Source organism: Colius striatus, chromosome 2 (assembly GCF_028858725.1).
Source record: "Colius striatus isolate bColStr4 chromosome 2, bColStr4.1.hap1, whole genome shotgun sequence".
Classification (NCBI taxonomy): Eukaryota; Metazoa; Chordata; class Aves; order Coliiformes; family Coliidae; genus Colius; species Colius striatus.
The window spans coordinates 24,574,952-24,599,173 of record NC_084760.1 but is presented as its reverse complement, the minus strand read 5'-3'; the positions used below and the strand labels follow the sequence as shown (position 1 = coordinate 24,599,173).

At 34.5% G+C, this 24,222-nt stretch overlaps 1 protein-coding gene across 1 annotated transcript in view; it reads right to left on the bottom strand.

The window, feature by feature from the left end:
* CSMD1 (CUB and Sushi multiple domains 1) overlaps nt 1-24,222 on the bottom strand; it is a 1,065,186-nt gene that overhangs the window by 125,731 nt on the left and 915,233 nt on the right. Inside the window, exons 31-37 of the mRNA XM_061989487.1 lie at nt 21,213-21,329; nt 18,482-18,595; nt 16,510-16,605; nt 7,265-7,468; nt 6,091-6,215; nt 5,361-5,457; nt 141-245 (exon numbers count right to left, since the gene is read on the bottom strand). Of these exons, the coding sequence (XP_061845471.1) occupies nt 141-245; nt 5,361-5,457; nt 6,091-6,215; nt 7,265-7,468; nt 16,510-16,605; nt 18,482-18,595; nt 21,213-21,329 (858 nt within the window). The remainder of the gene's footprint in view (nt 1-140; nt 246-5,360; nt 5,458-6,090; nt 6,216-7,264; nt 7,469-16,509; nt 16,606-18,481; nt 18,596-21,212; nt 21,330-24,222) is intronic.

Below are 24,222 nucleotides of genomic sequence, written 5' to 3'. Positions count from 1 at the left end.
GTTTTTCTGATTTGACAAGTTGATTTTTTACATGCTGTAAATCTCTGAAAGTTGATTTTCAGTAATTTCAAATGTCACTTCATTTAAAATTTCGGTTTAATGCCTTTTCTGAGAAAGTTTCAAAAAACAAACAGTCTTACTTTTGTATTCCAGGTGAAAACCAGCTGCTGCCACGCTAATATCAGAGTGAAAATGAAGGTAGAGTTGATTGGAGGTGCTGTTCAACAGTGCTGGCACAGTTGTACCTAGAAAAAAATAAAGGAATAATCTGTAGTATCCTGATACATCAGAGTTTGATACATCAGAGTTTGATATTGAAAAGATATAACCAGGACTGACTCAGACAGGCTTATTTTCTCGTCATTATCTGCACAGAAATCTCAAGCATTTTACTATGTTCTGCCTTGTTTTCTTCTGAAGCTGAAAGAAAATTTTGATTACAAGTCATGACATTAGAGGCTATGTAAGTACAATCAGATAAGATCCCCTCGTGTCAGATGAAACTTCATTGACTTGGACAGAAAAGAAGAGGTGTAAACAGAAAAAAAATCACATAAGTAAATTATTTGATTATGAGAACAAGCTCAACTGCTATACATAAAAAATCCTACAGTACCAAATACAGCAGTCCAGATTTTTAATGTATCCTTTCCACATCTTCTTTCCACTATATTTCAACCACTTATTCTAATTCTGATGATGACAGGAAATGAAGAAACAGGTTCAACACATTGATAATAATAATAATAAAAGACAGATACTAGCTTTATCGAAATCAAACAATTATAATAAAATGTATGCCAATGTGTGCAGCACACAACAACCCTGGACACATTCTTTGCCAGCAGCATTGCTAATCCTGACACAAAATTTTCATTGTTACCACAGAACTACTATGAAACTTACATTGTACAGTCTAAAGCTGGAATATCTACTGAGGCTAAAAATTAGATCATTTTCTATGATTATCCTCAAAGATAGTATCAAGTAGCTAATTATTTTCAATGGCTGTTGCATATGACACTTTTTAATTTTCTGTTTCTATAGTTACTGTGAGTAGCCTAGGTATGAGCTTGAAATTCACGCTTAAAAAGAAATGCTGGAAATAATTCTCTTCATAAGTCTACAGTCTGAACTAGGCAATAGGAAGCAGTTTTAAATGTAAAATTGTATTAAGCAAAATCTTGATATAAATGGTGAGGTGCTAAAAGATGACAAATTGTCCTTTAAGAAAGATTTTACCGTCTGTCTGAAGCTCCAAATATGGAAATTCACAGATGGTACAGAGCATTCACATCACACAATATTTACCATGGAATACAGAAAGCAGTCAAACATCTTCCTAGAGGGAGGATGTTTCACAGCATCTGTACAGAATCTGAAATACATTTAAGGATGTTTAAGGTGTCAGTTCCGTAAGAATGAGGATGTTGACTCAGAATGATTATGCTCTACATTGAACAAAACTGCTCTTCTGGCAGTTCTGTTCCTTTGTAGGATCTGCTAATATTTAACACCAGTCTTTTACTTCCTTAGAGGGTGATATTCAATAAGATGAAAAATCACATGTGAGAAATACATGAGGCTAGAGTTTTTAATTCTCATAATTGCCACATTCTATGACATACTTCATGCTGGAAGCCTGTCACAAGTGAGATCACCCAAGGGATCAGTACTTGTCCCTAGTTTTAACATCTTCATAAATTATCTGGATGATGTGACTGAAAGCACCCTCACTATATTTGCAGTTGACACTAAATTGAGTTGTAAGGTTTATAAGTCAGTCTCCTTACAGAGAGACCTGGACAGGCTGAAAGAGTGGACTGGAAAGAACAGTATGAAATTTAACAAAGACAAGTATGGAGATCTGCACCTGCGTTGAAATAACCAAAGAGACCAATATAGTCTAGAACCTGTGTGGGTATGGAGTAGCCTTGAAAAGGACTTGGGGAGGTTAGTGAACAAGCTGAATATGGACAGCAGTGCACTGCTGCAGTAGCAAAGGCAAATATGTTACTGGGCTGCATCCAGAGGGGCATTACTAGTAGACATATGTAGATATATTACTAGTAGACAGTAGTAGACACTCCAGCACTTCTCAGGCCACATCTGGAGTACTGTGGATGGTTCTGATATCCACAATTCAAGAGACACAGACAGACTGGAGACAGTTTGAAGAAACGTCATCAAAATGACCAAAGGGCTGGAGAATATGCTGTATTCGGAAAGGCTGAAGGAGCTAGGTCTCCTCTCCCTGGACAAAAGAATGCTCAGAGAGTGATCTCATCACAGTATTTATCACACAACAGCTACAAAGAGGAATCAAGCTCTCTTCTCCCAGGGAGCCACATGGAGAACACAAGGGGTAAGAGGTCCAAGTTGCAGGCCCAGTTGTAATCCAGGACAGACTTCACTCTGGCATATTGATGAAAGCTTTTCTGTCTTTTCATCCAAATAACTTCCACTGTCTCATAATTCCATTGTGACACAACTGGCAGAACAGTATATTAACAAATACTTGAGGGATGCCTGACAGTTATCCAAGTTTTCTACGTCTTTTTGCACTTTTGGCTTGATGGACAGGCTTCATGTAGAGACTGAGCCATTACTGAGTTATAAAAACAGAGTACTTCTAAACTGACTTTACAATTTTTTTACCCTTATAATAAATGTAGGCTTTAGAAGAGAAAAATATTCTTGAAAGGAAGAAGTCCATAGTGGATTGAGGAAGTAGCAAGTATGAGACCAGAGTTGTTCAGGACAAGCATGGAAAATCGGACACTTGGTAAACTTATGTCGTGGTTTAACCCCAGTCACATAGTTGCTCACTCACTCCTGCTTCTCCCAGTGGGATGGAGACAAAAATCAGGAAAAGAATATTTAATGGAATGCTTTTTTATTTAACATCATAGTTTTTAATAAATTCCTTTCCTTTTGGAAGGCATTAAGTCTACTGAAAAACAAGAATTATTTCTTTTGGATATAGGAAGTAAAATTCTGTCCTGTTTGTAAAATTTCAGCCTCTGAGGCTATCAGCTCCTGCCCCAGTGATACTGCAGCAGAGCCACTCTAGCTCCCCACAGCTCTGCCCTGCTCAGCCATGGGCCTCACCAAGCCTGGCTCACCCACAGCCCCACGTTCCAGCCTCATCTCAGGCTGTTGCAGTCCCCAGAGAGATGGACAAGGGCTTTCCTGGTGCCCTCCAACCACTCTGCTCCTCGCTAGGGTGCGGGGATGGGCCCTGGCTGCAAGACCCTGCCCTGTCACTCCACAGAGCCCCTGTTGCTTCCAGTATCTCTGTAAAGTCTTCTGTAATAAAAAGACTCCAGTGAATTCACCTTTCGAAATCAACTCTGTGACACGGTTTAGTAGCACAATTTAGTTGTACATCTGTGCCTCTTGAATGCCTGTTTAGAAGATAGATGAATTTACAGAGTGAATAATAATCTTGTATTGTACAAGATTTAGTAAGAAAATAATATTTTCTCTATTTTACCACTTATGAAATTATTTTAGTTTCTGTGTCACATTATTGATTCTGTTTTGAGAAGAACAGATTTCATGTCACTAGGCCTTTCCCACATGCAAAATAATTCTTCATTTTAAGTCTGACATTGATTATACAAAGAACATAAATCCACAACAAAGCTTTGCTACTTCCAATGAAGCAATTGTAAAACAAAAAACCTGTTATTTTCAGTTTCCCTGGAAATTAGGAAGGCTTTTAAGATAAAGCAAGATGACATACATTTAGTATAGAATATGAAAGTGGTTTGAATTTTGAGTATTATTAAATGGAACATCATTAAACGCATCATTTCACCAGTTCTTTATCCAATAGGTTAAATATATTTGCCACATATTTCACTTGTCAAAAGGTAATTATGTTTCATAATTTATTTCTTCCTTATTTTGATTTTAATATAAAGCATAGTTATTATTATTTAATGTAAAATGTTATAGCCTTTTGTACTGCATCTGGCTGAGATAAATTTCTTCATAGTAGCTAACATGGTGCCATATTTTGGATTTGTGACTAAAACAGTGTTGATAACACAGGAATGTTTTAGTTATTGCTGTGCAGTGCTTACATGGTGTCAAGGTTGCTTCTGTCTCTCACATTGTCCCACCAGCAAGAGATGGGCAAGAAGTGTGAGGGGACAAAGCTGAAACAGCTGATCCCAATTCACCAAAGGGACATCCCGTACCATATGACAACATGGTCAGCAAGGAAAGCTGGAGACAAAAGCAGAAGTAGATGATATGGATAGTAATGGGATTTCTCTTCCCAAACAACCCTCATGCATGATGGAGCTTTGCTCTCCTGGAGATGGCTCAAAACCTGTCTGCGAATGGGAAGTAGTGAATGAACTTGTTTTGTTTTGTTTGTTTGTGCAGCTTGGCTTTACTTATTACATATCAGCCCATATGTTTTCTCACTCTCACCCTTCCAATTCACCCATCCCACTGTGTGGGACTGAGGAAGCAGCTGGGTGGGGCTCAGCTGTTTACTAAAGTTAATCCACAACACATTTTATATGTAATTTTTGAATGTGAGTTTGAATTATTTAGTCTGGTATCCAAATAAATAATATGGGGTTAATTTTTTCATTTAATCATTCTTTCCCTTACATAAGCAAACATTTATTTAGAGTTTAGAGGGTCATGAAGTCACTGGAGAGGTAAAATTCCACAAAATAACTAATCTACAACAGAATCAGATCAAGTGTATGATACGAGTTCATGAGTCTATGATATTATTCATAATCTAATAGTATATGAGATATCGCTTTCTCTTGGTTTAGTTTACAGACATGCTATTTCTAAAAAAAATTGTTATATACAAAAAACTATATAAGCCTGATGTACACATCAAACAACAAATTACATGGTTTGTTATGTCCCAATTGTAGTAATTTGGTTTGTTTTCTGAGGTCTGGTGAGTTTAGGTGGACTCTCCATGCTTTATCTTTTCTTGAGAAAAGGAGGCTAACAAGGACAAACTAAGTCAAAAGGAAGCTCCTTGAATGTCAGTATTCATTTATATCACCATCTATTCCCTATGGGAAAAGTAGGTAAGATAAAAGAAATAATTTTATCACCTAAATTATCACCTAAATCCTACTAAGCAGAGCTAAAGTTTTTTGTATAGTTTATTCCTCTGAAAAATATAATTTTTAATTTTAATACTGGCACATCTAAAGCACCTGAAATCTTCTTCCCAAAATGAGAATGTTTCATAGTAAGATCATGAGAACTGCAATGCAAAGATTCTTGTCTGTATATGTGAGCAAACAAAGATGTGTTCTCTCATACACCTATATATAGAACTGTAGGTTTAAATCATGGCATATCCTCACCTGAAAAGCTCCCAAGACGAGGTGCTGTCATATCTCCACCATCATATATTTCAAGAGAGTCCCAATTATGTTCAGTAGCAAAGCTGATGACCTGGATCTGTAAAACAATACCACAGAACTTTTAAAACCAACTAGCTATATGTATTTTTTAATGTCCTAGAAACAGCAATATTAAAAAAGAACGTGCTCCAAAGAAAACAGAAATAAACAGATCCAAACAAAAATACCTGATTGAAGTAATTTAAATAAATCATTAACATTCACTTTTTACTTTTTCTTAACTTTTAGAAAATATGACACTATGTAAGAAGGAATTTGCACATATGTTGCATGATTATAAATAATTACTCAAAAGGTAAATGAGCAGATAATCAAGCAGTTGCAGACCTCTCAAGTGTCTCAGTGATATCTTAGCGGACAATAAGAGTTGGTATTTACATAACAGATTGAAGGATCAGGACCTGCTTTAAATATTCTACACAGTTAAAAGAGAAAGCTGCTTGTTAACCATTTCTCATTCATACCTCCATGTAAAAATGAATTAACATAGAATAAATCTAACCAAAGAACAACACTAAATGAAAACAAAACACAAATACTTCAAGCATCCAAAACCCGGTTGTTCTGATCTTACTGGTTGTTATTTTCTAACACATCTAGAGAAACAATTACTTTTTAAACTGAATCACAAAGTACTTAATATTCCATGCTTGACATAATATAGACTTGCCTGAATACCTGATCCCTCAGTCACTATGATTTTCCACACACAATTCAAGCTGTTACCATAAGGTTCAGGGTAACCTGGTGAAAGAATAGTACCTCTCCGCTCAGTAAAATTCCCACTGCATGGCACTGAAAGAACAGAAAAGTAGTCACCATTTTTCTAATTATAGCAAGAAGAGAATAAACACATAGACATGAAGCAATGACCTTGAACTTATAAAGCAATTTTATCTAATATATACGACAGATATCAAGCATAAGATAACAAACTGCATGAATAAACAATTCAGAAGTGAGCTTCCTTTTGAGTGAGTGCAATCTAGAACAGCCCATCAGCCGTCTAATCATGTCTTACCTGAGAACGACAACAAACTGTAAAGACATAATATTAAATACAATCTTGATTGACTGAAATCATGTAAACCTACTCACAGCCCAAAATAGTCCTTATATTGGATCTAGCTGGTAAAGCAGTGTGCTACCTCAAATATTTTTACTATATATGCAATTGCTTCCTTAAGGGTAAAGAAAATAGAACTAAAGTAGAAAAAAAAAATCCAAAATACACAGAAAATAGGACATCTATATTTATTTTTAGAACATTCTAATTAATCATAGAGTAAATTTCTTATGAACAGCAATGACTTTTGGAGGAAGAAGAGAAGAAAACCTTTCAACATTTACCACAAAAGAAAAAAATCAGGTGCTAAATATTATCCCACTGTAGGTCTATTGACAAACTGAATAAAATAGTTATCAATGATATCATTATCTAATGTACTCTATGCTTCTACTTGAAAAATGAAATCATCATCCTATGTGTGATAGAAAGAGAGAAGCACTGTGTAACAGTACAGGTAAAGAGATTTCTGGAGAAATAAATTCCATCCTGCATTTCAAGCTGTAGATGAGTCATGAAAATAATGAATGTTCAAGAAAATGTGCATCACACTTGTTCATATAATCTAAAGTCATTATATGAAACACTATACTGAAAATCAGCCAGCTGGCACTCAATTACATCTTGATATGGAAAACTGCTCTTTTAAATTGGGGATGACTGATATTAATCAAAGGAGACTGAATGTATGTTTTAAATACTATTTTCTGAAACAGTGCCTGCATTCTCATTCAGAGACATGTGTGACAGAACAGATAAGTTAAACATAATTGCTTACCTACACAGCTAGGTACTGTGTCATTCCACTGAGCCAAGGCGTTAGGTACAGACTGACATCGGATAGCTTTTGAGCCTTGTAGCAGATAGCCAGGACTACACTCAAATCGAACAACAGAGCCTGCTGAAAACTCGGAGCCAATTCTCCTTCCATACCTAGGCTCTGGAACCGAGCTACACTGTGTATCACTTGTGCGTGGAACAGCTGCATAAAGAGAGAAATTTGAAAAAATAAATGCGTCATGAATCCAAATGACAATCATCTAAAAATATATGAACCATTAAAAATGCCCATTGTTTCTAACACGCTCAAAGAATGGCCTAATGATTTCATGGCTGTTATGAAACTGGTGGACTGCAGTTTGGGGCTGTGAGCATGTACAGTTAGTCATGTGAGTGTCACGACATCTTGGAGAACAATTGACACTGGAAGCATGTCTTTAGGTGTGAGATGACGAGTGGGTGTTTCAGCTGCACTCTTTAATGACAGGATACTACACTTACCACCTGTTTTACTTATTAAATATGGACGTTTGGGCTTCTCATTAGGAATTTCTCTTTAGAAGCTAAGAAAAATATTATGCTGTAAATAATCAGATAGAAAACCAATATAATCTTACACAAATATTTGATTTATCATATTAGAGAATACGAAGTGATGACAATCTACCTTCAAGGGTATTTCAATGTTTACAGTTGGTGGTAATTATTTTTACCAAGAATTTATGAGAATTCATAAACCTAGTATAATACAAAAACAGTTAAAGGCTGTAAGGAACATTTAAAAAGCAAAATCATACCATTCATTAGAAGCCCATGGGTTTAGTTTCCATTCAGCTTTGTTACTTGGAACCATTTCTTTATAATAGGTATGTTTTAATATTTTCTGAATCTTGGTATTATGCATTTGTTTGTGTTTTACTAATTTCATTTTACTAGTTTACTAATTGGCAATTAGTAAATGTGAATTATTTAATATATATTCATAGAACAAAGATAGAAGTATTTATGTGCAACACCATCTGTTTTACACTATAATAAAATGAATGTACATTAAAAATAATCTCATTAAAGACAAGTAATTTTTTTGTGTGAGTGGCATCTTCAATTTGTTTGATCAGTTTCCTTCAAGAATTAGTTTCAGGATACTATTGTATGTAGATATGAATAGGTAACACTGTGAAAATTGCCTGCTATTTGGTCCTTAGTTAAAAAAAACACAGAATGGCACAGGGAAAAAAAAAAAAAAAGCAGGGGTAGGGAGGGTTTGACTTTATTCCTTGTACATTTTCAAATAGAATGTTTCTGACTAACTAACCAATTTTAAGACTAGCGTCAACAGAATCATGGTTATATAAAACCTTATTTTATACCCTTATTTACTTTTCTTTGCCAGACTGTAAAAGTGAAGAGCAATATTTCTTTATGTACACACCTGTAAACACTTACCTCCTGTCCATATTTGTTCAACTTTAGTTTACAGACTGAGAATAACAATTAAGTTTATGCAAGTATTATTGAATGTAGAGAAAATATTTTTCAAAAATATTATAGAAATAATTGGTACTAGCAATAATGATACAATATATACTCTTTCTATTAATATGCAGTGGGTTGATTTGTCAGATTAGGTCATACAGATACTCAAAAGTTTAAGAAAGATGTAAAATGTATCCAAGATTGAAAGAAATGGTCAGAGGTAAACTCACTCCTGGAATGATAATGACACAGTATGGCAAAACAAAGGCAAATACAATTTTTCAAGTTTTTTAAATGGTTAAATACTTTACATAGTATAAACAAAACAATCCCTATTCAGTAAATGTAATATACCTGCTTTTGTTCAGCTAAATGGGATTTTGCAGTTAAGTTTTCAACAGGACCCTAGTATCACTCAGATACTCTGTAAAACTTGTTCATGCACAAAGTTCTAACCATAGGAGGAAATTTTTCTGCACTTGTGGAGCAGTAATGAAGACATCATAGTTCAAGGATTTCTAACAGTCACAGTTCTTCTTGATTGTAACCTGCAGACCAGATGCAGTCTGCCAGGTCTATTCAACTAATCTAGCCTTGCTCCTTTTAATTATCTTTACTGGGACTAATAGCCTTTTCTCTATCAAATGATCTACTGTACAAACTTTTTTTTTTTTTAAATAATGACTTTACAACTAATTAGCTGATGATGGCTACTCACACATCCAGCCACATGACTGACATACGCCTAGAAACACACCTTCTGCCACAGGATTAGGCGTTAATCCATCCTTTGATCAGAACTACTTGCTCAAATGGGAGTTTTGGTCATGAAATAAGTCATTTGCAACCATGTGGTAGTAAAAGTTTCAATACATTTTTATAGATAAACTAGTTTAAACTGAAGGAATTTATACCTAATAATGCTTAGTTTAATTTATTACTAATTAACACAAAACTGATCACTAATTCAGGAGCTACAGAAGAGGATACAAACAATCTGTCAGTTAAGTAAATAGCTTTCCTTCTCCCTCCCCAGGCTCAATGTCAGTCAAATACCTATCCTCCCCCTTCCTTTTCTCGACTTCTTTGTGTCGATCTTACTTCCACCAGGGAGGTGAGAGGCAGCACAGAAGTTTGAGGTCATGTGCTCTCTTTTTGCTCCGTTTTGCTCTCCTATACTTAGCATTTTACTGATTTTCTCTCCTACTTTCTACTTCTTCAAGTTTTCACATAGCTCTTTTTTAATGTTTCTTCCCTAGTGTGAGTCACTCATAGGCTGAAGTTGCTCAGAGATGTCCCCCTACTACAGAACAGGTCTTTCACAGGTCATTACCCATCTGAGGTGTTCTCACTCCACCATGCCTCACCCACAGGCCACAGTCCTCTTAGAAGTGCTAACCTTTTGGCATGGGAAGCCTCTTGGAAAGAAAGTTCCTCTAGCAACATCTCCAGCAGCACATCTCTAGAAGAATTTCTGATCCAAAGCAGTCATTACTTTCTCAAATATCTTTGAGAAGAGGCACTACATGATCCTCTGATGGCTAGAAGTTTCAGGATGTGACAAATTTGTTTTTATCAGCTTCAGAGGAAGCTGTTTGTGAGTCACACATGGTAGCTCATGACCTCCTCTCACACAGATCATCACTACAGTCCACTTGCTAGTTAAGCTTTTAGCTTTACATGCGTCTTAACCTTATCTGTCTTCCTAAGAGGCTACATGACCTGACTGAAAATTTCAGCATCACTCTGGGATCATTTTTCATTCACTGTGTGAAAGAAACTCTTGCTCAACCTTTTATGAGACTACTGCCTTTCTCTATTGATTTTTTTACCTACTTCCTCAAAAAAAGATGCACGTTTCAGAAGAAAATCCTTGCTCCCTCACCTGAAGTCCACATCTGGAGAATACTCCCAAGAGCTGTGCAAAGGTAAAGGACTCTTATAAAAGAGTCAGATTAAAGAATGTCCTACAATTGTCAGTAATGAGAGTTGCCAATTTCTATACATGCCTTTGTAATCCAAACAGACTTTTTTGTTTAACTAGTGTTTTCAACACTTCTCAACAAAGGACGTCAAATCATCTGGATTCATAATAATATTGCTTTACATAAGCAAGCTATCTCTGCCATTATAGCAAATGTAGGGACAGTTTACTAACACCCTTGAATTAATTCATACAGTAGAGGTACTGTTATTTGCTTCTGTTGCAGACTGAAAGCCATCACTTTATTAAGAGCAGCCAGTAAGGAAAACAGTCATGGCAACCAAAAACATCCATGGCTAGAGTTGTGTCAGATTAGTCAATTGTCAGTATGAAACACTCAATGTCAAGTTAAAATTGACATTTTGCTCAGATTTTTACTTTCTAATTATTTATTGATGGTGACAGTAAGATAAGAAATGCTAAAGGTGCTCAAATAAACCATGCTATTCACTCTAAAAGGCACTATTTTTCTAATTGATTTTTGGTTTTCTGTTTTAAGAACTGCCTTAAGAAAATGTAATGCAAGCTAGAAATAAAATTGAAGTGCAATACTCCCATACTGCATAAAATGGAGTTCAGCAAAAGGCAGTACACTTTCAAACATACATAAAAAATTAGGAAAATACCTCTAAAAGGTAACATGGATGAAAGCCCAATTGAAGTGCCTCTACACCAATAGACTACTCCAGTTGGAAGGAACCTACAATGATCATCTAGTCCAACTTCCTCACCAATTCAGGGCTAAGTTAAGACACATTATTAAAGGCATTGTCAAAATGCCTTTTGGACACTGACAGGCTTGGACAATTGACCACCTCTCTAGGAAGTCTGCTGTAAATCACAAAATAATGATAACTAGGGGAAAATAATGCTAACACGCTTAGTTCTGCTGTCTAATTACACTCAGCAGTAAGTGTGTGGCTATGTATTTCTTTCTTGTTGCAGATTAGATCAACTTTAATTGTTAAAGTCACATTCCTCTTTCATTGTTGTTGTTCGTCTTTCTTTCACAGTCCTTCCTTATCCCAATAGTCTTTAAAATCTCCTTTGACCTCATAAACTAATTCATGTATATGGTACAGCTAGTAAAGGAAGACAAGCATTAAAAACCCATAAATTTGGGGATAGTAGAAAGGTCATTACTTTGCTTTTTAAGGAAAGAAGTCTGTAGTGCTGCAGCCTCAGCTGTACAAAAGAATATGATATTGTTTCTCAGGTGATGTCATAGCAGGAAAACAAGCAAAAGATAAAACTGAAAAAAAACATAATTCCCAGTCTTCTTAAATGTGATTGTTCCTAGCAAATTTCAACATATCTGACCCTAATATTCTGAAAGACTGGATATTCATTCAGTCTGATATTACAGGTACCCTTTACCTACTGTAGAAATACAAGGAAACGTAGTAATCCGAGAAAAAGAAATGAAGGCACAGATGACATATGCTCTAAAAAGAAGGTTTTGAGAAAGTGGCATTGCAAAAGCCATTAAATCTGAATCAAAAGCTACAAAACTCATCTATTGCTTGCTCAAACCAGAATATGAAATAATGCAAGCAATAACTTTTTTCCCCTCTAGCCCTTCTTCCAACTTTTGCCTATAGCCTTGGCAACTTAGACTTCTCAAGCTATATCACAGAGACATTCCATTTTCTATAGTAATTATCCTCCATCTTTTAGTAAATGTTTCATACTGCTGTGAAACAAAATTGAAACCAGCCCAGTGGAAAAGTGAACAGGGAAGAAGGTCAACCTGGAATAGAGGGTGATAAATAAAATGATTGACTTTGCAGAGCAGATTACTGCATTCAGTGTGAGAGTGAATATTACTCTCTGGGGTATTTAAAAGGTTCATAAGCAGGCAATCATTGGAAACATGATCCCATACTTCAAAATACGAAAAGAATCTCAAAATCATACATTTCATTAAATAACACTAACTCATTAACCAATACATATGCATAGACATGTGTGAATTATATGAAGCTTTTGATATATATGTTTAAATATATATTAAAAAACCAGATATCTAAACAGCTTAATGATTCTTCTGAAACAAAGTGGCTTTGTCTGACTCATTTTCTGCTGCTATAGAGAACACTTCTCATTTGTTAAAATCCATTTCTTACAGTTAACTAAAAAATAAGTGTAGTTCAAATAAACGACTGAAATGAGGCATATCATTGTGCTCACCTGGAGACTTACTGTTCAACAGCCACATGTCCATATATACACACATACAGCTAATAGATTAAAGCTTTGTATTGCTATAAGTTCTTTTAAATCAGCAAACACTAAGTAAACACTTTGGGTATAGGAATATCAAATAGAGTAAGACAGAAAGGTGTCATTCATATGCAAATAGTAAGAATAAATGCAAAAAGCTAATTGCTAACTCCATAAGTTTATGTTCCCCTTAATTGTCTATTGCAAATATAAATACAAGTTATGATTTTGAGCTATACCGAAAGTAAAGTGTGTATTGTTGGTGAAATAATTTTTTTGAAAAATGCATCTTTGAAACACTATTTAAAATTATCCAAAGCTACCTTTATGCTTCTAGTTTAATAAAGCTGAAAAGCTAGCATGCCATAAACCAAAGTGTTCTATGACTATCTGTCATCGTTTTGTGTGGAGCCGTTTCTGTTGATGGGGAAGGGCTGTAAAGATGGCTCCTGTAAGAAGTTGCTCAGAACTGTCCCCAGCTCTGAACCAGACCCACTTCTGGGGCTGAGACAATTAGGGGACTCAACAATCACTTTTTAAGAAGAAGCAGCTGAAAGAGGAGGCTTCTTCCCATTTCTTCTTGTTCTGTCCTTCCTTCACTTCCGACTGGTGGTGGTGCAAGGAACTGGAAGAGAGAGAAGCGACCGTGGGGATCCCAAGGTCAATGAGGGAATAGAGGAGGAAGTGTGCTGGAGGAGAGACTCCTCTGCATCCTGTGGAGAGGACTGGTGAAGCAGAGATTTGTTTGCACTTGTGAAAGACCCCACATCAGGGGCAGTGACTACGCCCAGAAGAGGTCATGTCCCATGGGAGGGACACCGTATTTGCAGAAGCCGTAGCCGCTGGGAAGAACCCACACCAGAGATATTCATTAAGGACTGTGTCCTGTGGGAGGGATCCTGAATCGGAGCAGTGGAAGAATGCCAGGAGTCATCCTCCTCTGAGAGAAGCAGCAGAACCCATCCATGAGAAACTGACCACATCCCCCATTCCCTACCACCCTGTGAGATATTGGGAGCAGTGAGGTGAGCCTGGGAAGAAGGGAAGGGTGGGGAAAGAGATCTTTAAGTGCTGTTTGTATTTTTCTCATCATCCTGTCCTGGTTATGCTTTTTATTCTGTTCTGTTTCTTGTAGGTAGTAGAATAAACTTTCCTACTTTCCTCTCAAATAATGGAGTCTGTTTTGCCCAGAACCACAATTGGCAGCGAGCCCTCCCTGGTAGGCAGTGAGCAAGAGACTGTCATGGTGCTTCATTGTTGCCTGGGCAAAACTATGATACTATCTGATTAAGTTTATTGAGTGTGTATGCAATACACAAATGATCTGTTCAGATGTCACTTTAGAACAGGCATTTTTTGCCTGTACAGGCAAATGAACCTGTAAGCATTGCTCCAGGTGTCACCAGACTGCATCTACTCTTTGTATACTAACCTGCCTATCAGCATGCTAGCAGACTTGGGCACATTATCTCATTCTTGCATTTCAACCACAGTGTGCAGACATGCATATAATATCTCCTCAATTGAGTCAGGATGAGATATGCAAGTCTCATATCTGCCACTCAGTCTTCAATACTGAAACTGCCTCATAGTTTCTGCCATCTCAACTTTTTCTCCAAGTTCTCTAAGATAGAATCTTACCAGCGTGAACAAAAGCTCTTGAAACATTAACTAGGAGTCCAGAGCAATACTAATACAATTAAGTAAACTGTCAAAAATCTTAAGCTGAGTTACAGATACTCATGAGGTAAGCTTGAAAGTGTCTTTGACTCTTATTCTCTCTTCATAGCATTATACTGCGGAACAGTGTGATTTGGAGTTCAAACTAACCAGTCCATCTAACTATGAAACTGTAAGTGGTAAAAACATGTTGAAGTGCAGCTTTATTGTCTTGACAAAATTAAGGTTATTCATATTCAAAACAGATTTCCTAAGTACTTGAAAATATTTATTTTTCTTTTCTTTTTCTTTAAATCTTGGAAAAGCTGAAATGAACAGTACTTCTAGAGAAAAAGCCTTTAGCAAATCTAACATAGATTCTTATAATATTTCTAATGCTATGCTCACTTGTTAAGTCAGTAACTGTCAGTAAAGAACAAATCCCTAAATATATTTTTCTATTATTTGTTAGAAAATCATCAATATTTCATAATTTATAACTGCAATTGGCTAGGGTGAAAAATATGTATAAAAGAAATTTTAAGTACATAATTAAACATTAAAGTATAAAATCTTTCATTTTTAATATATGGTTCAAGTAACTTGTTATTTCTTCAGTAGAACCACAAGACATGTTTTTTGGGTCACTATAATGCCTGAATATAAATAAGAAATTGCCAGAATGTTGATATTATGTAACAAATGTACTGATTTTATTTTTAACAATTTCTTGAATTCCAAAATCCATCTGGCAGTTCTGGGTGTACTACTCAGTAGTATATTTCCACCTTCAAGACAGGGAAATCTGCCTTTCAAGAGAGATCAAATGTGTGGCTCCAATGGTCTTTAGCTGTCTAGCAACCTACCTCCAATTCAACACAAAATCAAAATGTATACTTCTTTTTACTCAAAATGGAATATAATAGTTACTGGGGTTAGAAAAACAGGTTCTATGATTTTGTCCCTTCTCATTTCAGTCAAGAAAAATACTGGCTAGATTTAATAATATTTCTATTGGATAATTAAGTAGCTACAGCCCGGTCAGCTGCTTACAAGCAGAGAAGAGCTGTCTGTGTATGTGGACATAGATGCAGCTTGGGCTTCAAGGACTGCAAGATGATGAAACTCAGGAGCTAGAAGGAGGTTAGAATTAAGGTGAGCAGACCAGCATATGCATAGGCTCTCCCATGGAACAGGCATGAAAGGGAAGGATATTGGTAAATATATTTAGACTGATTTGAGAGCCTTGTAACAAATTATCCCATTGTGAGAGACTGGTAATTTCGGAAGAAAGCCTGCAGCACTAGACCACGAGCTTTTCAAACTACTTAAACACAAAAAAGAGATATATCACAGGCGGAGGCAAAGACAGGTAATAGATCAAGAGATTGACAGGATTGCTCAGCTACTTAAAAAAAAAAAAATCAGGAAAATCCAAGTCCAGGTGGAGCAAAAGCTAGCAAGTGACATCAAGGAAAAATAGTCTCTACAGATACACAAATTTCAAAGAGAAGTTCAAAATATATGTGAGTATAGGGGGGAATTGTGGACAACCTAATGAAAAATTGTGCTGAAAATATTTAAGTAGTAAATGCCTCTTTTTTTCTCATCTTCACTATCCCCACCATATAGTTCTACAGTCTGAGAAGGATATGAACACTGTGCAATAAACGAGCAATCGACTACTGAGGCTGGACATACTCAAGTCCATGGATCCAAACAGGTTTCATGGGAGACAGCCATTACTAATCCAGGTTACTACCAAAGGTCCCCAATGCCAGGAATAAAAGTTAACACTACATTCATACTTAAAGAAATACTTTAAAACTTGAGAAGAATTTAAAATAATACAGTCTCTGAGACTGGCATTAGTGTCTTTCACTAAAAGCAGACAGGTTTACCTTGGTAAACAAAGTGGAACCCTCTGGCAGATGCCCCACTCTTAGCAGTAAATCGCAAAAGAATTTGATTCGATGTAGCCAAAGGCAACGTCTCTCCTACACATGAAAACAGAAAATATATTAAATATGCAAAACTGAAACAGTTACAGCTCTTTAGAATGTAATCAAATATACTGATAAAATATATAGTTTTCCATTTTTATCTATACTCAAAGAAAATGTAAATAATAGTATATAAAATTAAAATTGCCATTGGAGGTTTGAAAACTTGTCAGAATAAATAAACTTCATGATTCAACAACACAAACCTTGACATTTACTGCAGCTGTTGGAACTAGAGCTCCAATAAACCACTTGCCTGGGGAGCCCCACTGACATCTGGGGCCAAAATCATTAGAAGAATTTTTGGTTAACTTTTTTCTGTGACTGAAAGCTTTACCTCGCCTTACAAAATATATTAAACAATTAAAAGTATTTGAAAAATGCCACAGGAGATCTTCACGTGATATTTATCATTTCAAAACTCAAACTGAAATGAGAGAGAGCAGATCCATGACTTTTTTTATGTAGTTGCTTAAATAAAATATAGAATCACATATGAACTATACTACATTTACTTTCAAATATAATTTCAAATTTCATATATTGACTTGAGGATTAATAAGACACATTATCTCCTTTCCTGAGATATCTACCTACATAATAAAAGTTGTGATAAAAGTTCAATCATAAATGGTTACAAACAAAATTATAGTATTTTTACACTGCAAGTATGCTACCCTGTATTTTTAACTATTTTTATTCTCATAAACCCACATTTTAGGAAATTGTATTGGAATGAATAATAATTTGCTAAACAAAATAAATGGTTAAATAGAATTTGTAATCCTTTCACTTAGAGTAATTTTACATTATTACAACTAGCATTTTCACACAAAAAAATTCTAATCTAAAACAATGTAAATCAGTTATAAGTAAAAATACCAAGTTTAAACTCCCTTCAATTCTCTAGCATCTGCTATGAAAATAGACATTAATTTCAACTTTTTTATATGTTTGAGCCAGTAAAATTGGGTTATCAGATGAGTTGTCTTTTAAACTTCAGTATTAAAAGGAAAATATTTCATTTTGTTGCTGAATTCTTGCCAGTAATTAAACACATTTTAAAATCAATCTGCCAGCTCTTATTGTGACACAAGCATGTAGGATTCACCAGAGGAAAATTATAAGCTGAATTTTTCAAATAATAAAAATTTTCTATATATCAAATAGATATGTTACGTTCTTTTCATATTACGTATTTCTCAAATTATTCAAACTGAAAACCAAGAAGCAATGAACAGCCTTGGACTGCAAAAATCTTAAACTCACTTATAAATTTTCTAAATACTAAAAGTATATGAAAATACATTCATAGCTGCAGAAATGTTTTAAAATATTTATCTACTTGAGATCAACATAGTCATTATACAATGCACACATTGAAACTTCTGGCCATGCTGAAATCCATATAAGTTTAATTACAATTTCACAGGGTCAACACTTTGCTATAGTTACCTGAATGCAACAGCTGATCTGCTTCTAGTTTAAGTGTATGTTTGCATACAGATAATTGCATTTTGTGAATACAAGTAATTTGTGTTTAAATTAGACATTCAGAAAATGTAGCTGTGTAATGCATAGAGTGTAGGGGCAGAGAAGATAATTATACAATCCAATTGCCCTCTTACATAAAGATCTGAGAATTTCATTCAATTATTTCAGCACTCATCACAGTGATCAGTTCTTGCCTAAACCATAGGTTCCAGAAAAATGTCTTGATTCAAAGATTTAGAATGGACTTCCATTTCCCCTGGCATCCTGTTCCAATGACTTTTTTATATTTCAAAATGAAATCTGTAATATTCTCCCGATTTATTTTTTCCATAATGAGCTCTGTAAGAAATATATACTTCTTATATTTATGATTTACCTGAGTGGGATCCAGATAGCGAACTAAGAAGTCTAGACTGAGAGTTTTCTCCATCAAATAATTCTGCCACATCATTCAGAGCTGTCTGAAAATAGGCAAATTGTCCAAATACAACTACATTAAAACAAAACAAAAAAAGAAAAAGAGAGTGGGAGGGAAAAATACCAAAGTGAGAGAAGATAAAACAAGAACCTAGTTTTTAAAAACAAATTTAATGAGATGATTTTTATTGTCTTAGTTACTGGTGGCTTACTGAATGAAAGTTAATTTTTTGTCTACTATGATGAAACAATGCATTAAACATAAATAGTAAGAATCTGACAGGCTTTTCATTATTTTCTTAATTTTAATTTCTAAAAAATTTAGATCACTCTTTCCCCAAAAATGTGCTCTCCAGTCAAATAAGTCTAGTTCCTTATTGCATAGGTATCTATGAGAATAAGAAGTGGAATAACTAAAAAAGGAACTTTTCAATCAGAATTTCATTACCAACCCTAGCAACTATTAGGGAGCATCTATTGTCCCATGTAATTGACAATAATTGTCACATATAAAAGTTGTTTCTGTGATTTTAATCTGAGGAAGTTATTTTAAATTTACTAAAGTGGCTATTTTTGTAACTTTGTATCAGTATCTTTGTATCAGTAACTTTGTATCATATTTTATCACAAATAATATAAACACTGAACAAATACTGTTTTGACATATTGTTACATTGAATTTGCACTTCAGTTGTAAGCAATTTAAAATGTATTAACAAATACATTATTCAACTAGGAATAATTGACTATTAATATTAGGAAATATCAAATGGTTCACTGAATTCAAATACCTGATAACAATAGAAAGATAAACTAATAAATCAGTAAAACATTGACTATGAATGAGTTACTTTGCCACTCATTCTCCTACTGCATGCTTCCAGAAAGAAGAGTCTTTATATTCTCCAGGCTGAACTTCCTTACAGTTTTACTTGTCCTGTGTTTCAGCCTCCTAATATTCTTGCTGGCTCTTTGTTCAGATTATTCTAAGCCTTGCAATTTGGAAGTAGAAAACTATAGATACAGTTTCTAGACGTTACTTCATGAAGGCTACAAAAAGTACATCCTCTCAAATTTCAGGCTACATCCTTGCTAAAGCAGCCCACTGTGTAGTTAGTCTTCACTGCTGCAAAGGCATCCTTTGTACAAACTATTATGTAAAGCTATTGCAATGTTCTTCAATCCTTGTACCTATTAGAACTTCTAAAAATATAACATGAATGAAAAATCATAGACTCATAGAATCATTTAGGTTGGAAAAGACCATTAACCAACCATTAACCTAACACTACCACATCCATCACTAAACCATATCCCTAAGTGCCACATCTACATAGATATTAAATACCTCCAGAGATGGCGACACAAACAGTTCAGAGTTTTTTCACTTTCAGTGAACATTTTTTTCTCCACATCTAATCTAAACCTCCTTGGCATAACCTGAGGCCATTTTCACTTGTCCTGCTACTTGGCAGAAGAGACCAATACCCACCTTACTACACCTTCAAGTAATTATAGAGAGTGATAAGGTCTCCCTTCACTCTCCTTTCCTCCAGGGTAAACAACTCTAGTTCCCTCAGCTTTACTAAAGTCCAGGTGTACAATATCCACATCATTTCCCCTCATCCACTAAGCAAGTCACTTTGTCACAGAAAATCAGGTTACTCAAGGAGGACCTTAAACAAGATTATTCTCAGTTGTGTTTTTGGCTAGTATAGTCAAATAACTTTTCTGTCAGGCCTTCTTCAAGTCAGGAATATCATGAGACTCAATACAGAGAAATCATTTTGCCAGGTACTTGAGGAGCATTGTAAATATTAGGTATAGATTCTACTTCTGCCAGCTTCTCTTTCTAACAAATAACAACAAAAATATTTTTTTAGATGACTAGTGAAAATGTTGCATCCATTTAAAATATCATATGGTAAAATGTGACATTTTGAGCATTATTTATTAAAATATTCTAAATTCTGATATCTAAATATTAAATATATTAAGTAAACACCAAAATTAAACATGATGTAGTTATTTACTATTTAATATAGTTTACTGCATAAATAGAAAGTATCAAATGCAATAAGTTGCTGTGCATTCAGTCCTTTAGTAAAATAAGTAGTAAAACTGAGTTGCTTGGTATTTATGTGGTCATGAATTAAACAATTCTATTTTGCAGAAAACAATGCCCTGCATACAATTTCACAGTGCCAGAGATTTTGTCCAAGTATTTTGACACATTGAAATAATAATTTTTGGAATTGTTTTACAAACATTTCTGATAATTTGAAGTAAAATTGTTTACTTTCCCTCCACTGTATTTGTTAAACGTGATCCTACTAATCTTTCTCTTTTTAAAACCCGAAAAAACAAAGCTAAAATATAAGGGAACATTTACTGCTTGTTTTTTGGTTTTACTTCGTCGGAAGCTTGAATGAATGATTATCCTATGATGATGCATGGTGTAATCAGTGGAAGCATTCAGTATATGCTTGAATAGCGGACACAGATGTTTTACCTGAAGTCTAATGATCTTCCCGGAGTAGGAAAAACTGAAATATAAATACTCTAGTATCATGAAGTATTTAGTATACAATATATAACATATTTATTTTTTTATAAGAAATTTGCAATGTATTGAAAATGTTTGATGTGAAGGACATTTAAATAGTAGATCAATGAACAATAATCCTTACCAAATTCTTTAGGTACAGTTATTGAATAATGGCAAGTCTGTCCAGAAGTGTAATTATGAGGATAACCTGGTGATAAAACCACTCCTTCTGATCCAGTATACTGCCCTCCACATGGTGCTGCAAACAAAACAAAGACACGTATCATGTAAATTACAGTTGTCTGTATTAATTCAGTTTCAACAAGAAAGCTAAAGACTGTACAAAGTGACAATTCAGTGCTTTTGCTTTTGTTTCGTTTTCTTGTAAAGACATATCTAACAGTTCTTTCTCAGGATATAATTTTTATTAAAATTTCTTTCAATTAGGACACATGAGAGTTTTACTTGACTACAAGTACTGATATCGGATGAAATATAAATTATTTAGTTCAAACTTTAAACATATAATTTACATTTTTTTTTAAATTTGAACATTGGTCTATATCTAGCAGTGTATCTATGTAAAAAAAAGGCTCAGAAGAAAAAATGGTAGTACATAAACAAATGGTGTCCTGCCACAGAACACCATGAATTCTGCTTTGTGAATGTATGCTTGAATTGACTTTCTTTGCATAAGTCCCCAGATGTTTATCAAAAGAGTATTTAGATTATACATATTAAAAAATCCTTCAGAATCATATATACATAAAACTGAACAGAAAGAGTAAGTCTTTACAGTTACAGAAGTTAGTAAGGATATTTAAGGACAACGGACTCCCAACCTTCAAGACTAGTCAGGCACTATGTAAGCAGCAGTTCTGACCGTGTCATGATCAAAAAATTAACAATACATGTGTGGTTTGTTCCTTCCATGTACAGGCAATAAATGTAGCACGCTAAAGGGACTGCTGGATTTACCATTTATAACTGAAACACATTGCATCACAGGAAGTCTATGTCTCACAGATTTATTGGGGAAAAGCCAAAGTAGGTAGTGGATGAAAGCATATGTGCTTTTGGAGAATCAACAAACATAAGGAGTAGGTATTTTTAAGCTAAAATATCTCCTTATGTTGGATCTTGAGTAAAAACATTTCTGTGTTGAAGACAAAGGATTGCTGTCACTCTTTTCAGCTTTTGAGAACTAATGGAAAGGCTTGGCTTCCTATCAAATTCTTCATTAAAATGTTAAGTCCTACAATAATTACATTAGTTATATGCAATCCAGTGCTCTTTATTTATTTTTGTTCAAGTGATTTCATCAAGCACTACTAAAAACTATATATATTACAAGAATAAATGATTGCTGTATGCTTATTTTACCTGAGGCCAATAATTAAATTATTTTGTAAACTAAAAGAATAGATATATTGAAATAATAAATAAAACCAACCTAGAATAGTCAGATTATTTTTGGGTTTTAAGCAAGAAAAAAATCATTGCAGAGTCTAAACAGTGATTTTCAACTCTAAAGAAAACAGTGATTTTCTACTAAAAGGAAAAATGTAAATCAAAGTTACTGTGGTCTAGGAAACTTACATAGAGCAGATATGTTTTAACAACTATCTGGAAAGTGGCTCTGAGGAGAAGAACCTAGGGTCCAGGTGAACAACAAGCTCATAGGTGTGGGGCTATCAAAAGACATTTTTACCAACTCCTGGCTCTTCTGACCAAGTTCACATACTGCAGGACTGTGTCTAGTGAGTGAGGCACAGTCTTGGGCTTTGGTTGTCCTCAGCTCCAGTCTTATCTGCTCTTGTGAAGCAGACCTGCTCACTCTTCTCCCTGGCAGCAAATGGGCTTTAAAATCACACTTGAAATACCTCTACAAGTTTAACTTCCCTATATAGAGAGTAAGTAATACTACAAATCTATGCCTTCTCTTAGCTGCTTATATGAATTATTCAAAAATCCAAAGTAATGATAGAAGACGAGAAGTTTAATCTATCAGTAGGCTGAATAGGCTTATATAGCTGAGGTGAAACTCAAACATTACAAGGAATCAGTACATGCCATGAATTTTATTTTTTTGTATTTCTTTCTCTTGCTTTGATGATACCAGAAACTAAACCACAAAGTCTATCTTCTAATTATTAGTTGAAATTTTCAAGTCATGAACATGACACTGGAATGAAAATTATGCTCAATTTAAAACAAATTTCAAAGTTGTACTAAAAATGTTCCCTTCAAAAATGTATTTTCCTATTTTTAGATGTGCTTTTGATAATATCTTTGAAAATCTTTTGTATATGTGTGCATATACATATACATATATATTTAAAAAAACATCTATGACAGTATATGTAGTATATCCAGTCTGTGAGGAAAGTCTTTGAGTACTTAGGGTAAAAAAGATGCAAGAAAAGTTCTCTTGTAAATTAAGGCTGTAAAATTTATCAGTGCAGCGTTGTGACAATGAAACACATGCAAAAGAGAACTGTAAGTTTTGATTATCATTTAAGTTTATTTTAGTGAGCAAAACACACATTTTCAGAGGATGTATTTTGCTAACTTCTTTAAAGTGTGAAATTAATAGTGAAAACAGTACATCTGGAGACATTCCATTAATATTTCAGAATATACCTACTGGCAGTTGCCAACTTTTACCTATAGAAATAGGAAATTTGTTTTCATCATGTCTGTTTGTAAAATGATACCTTAAAAAGCATAATATAAGCCAACTACCAAATAAACAATCTAATAATAATTTAATAATAATAATTTAATTAGAGTAATTGACTTAAAGTACTAATTGCATAATTTTCAGAAGTCCTTACAATTTACTATAAAGCACATGTTTTCTGTTCTTTTCCATTTTTATTTTTCAACCTTTGTAATGTTTTCTCATGCAATATTTTAAAGAAGTTCAAAATAGAGCAACTAACTGTCAGAATCAATAAAGAAAAATAAACTCAGAACATTGTGCTAATGCTCCATCATAAGTATTTTTGTTTGATATTTTCAGTTTTGGTCTGTTTAAAGAGGGCTTTATGTGAGACAACAGAAGTGGTCCTCAGTGTACTCTCCTATACAACTCTTAGATATACTCATAGATATAACTCATAGATATTTCATATCTATATTTAAATACT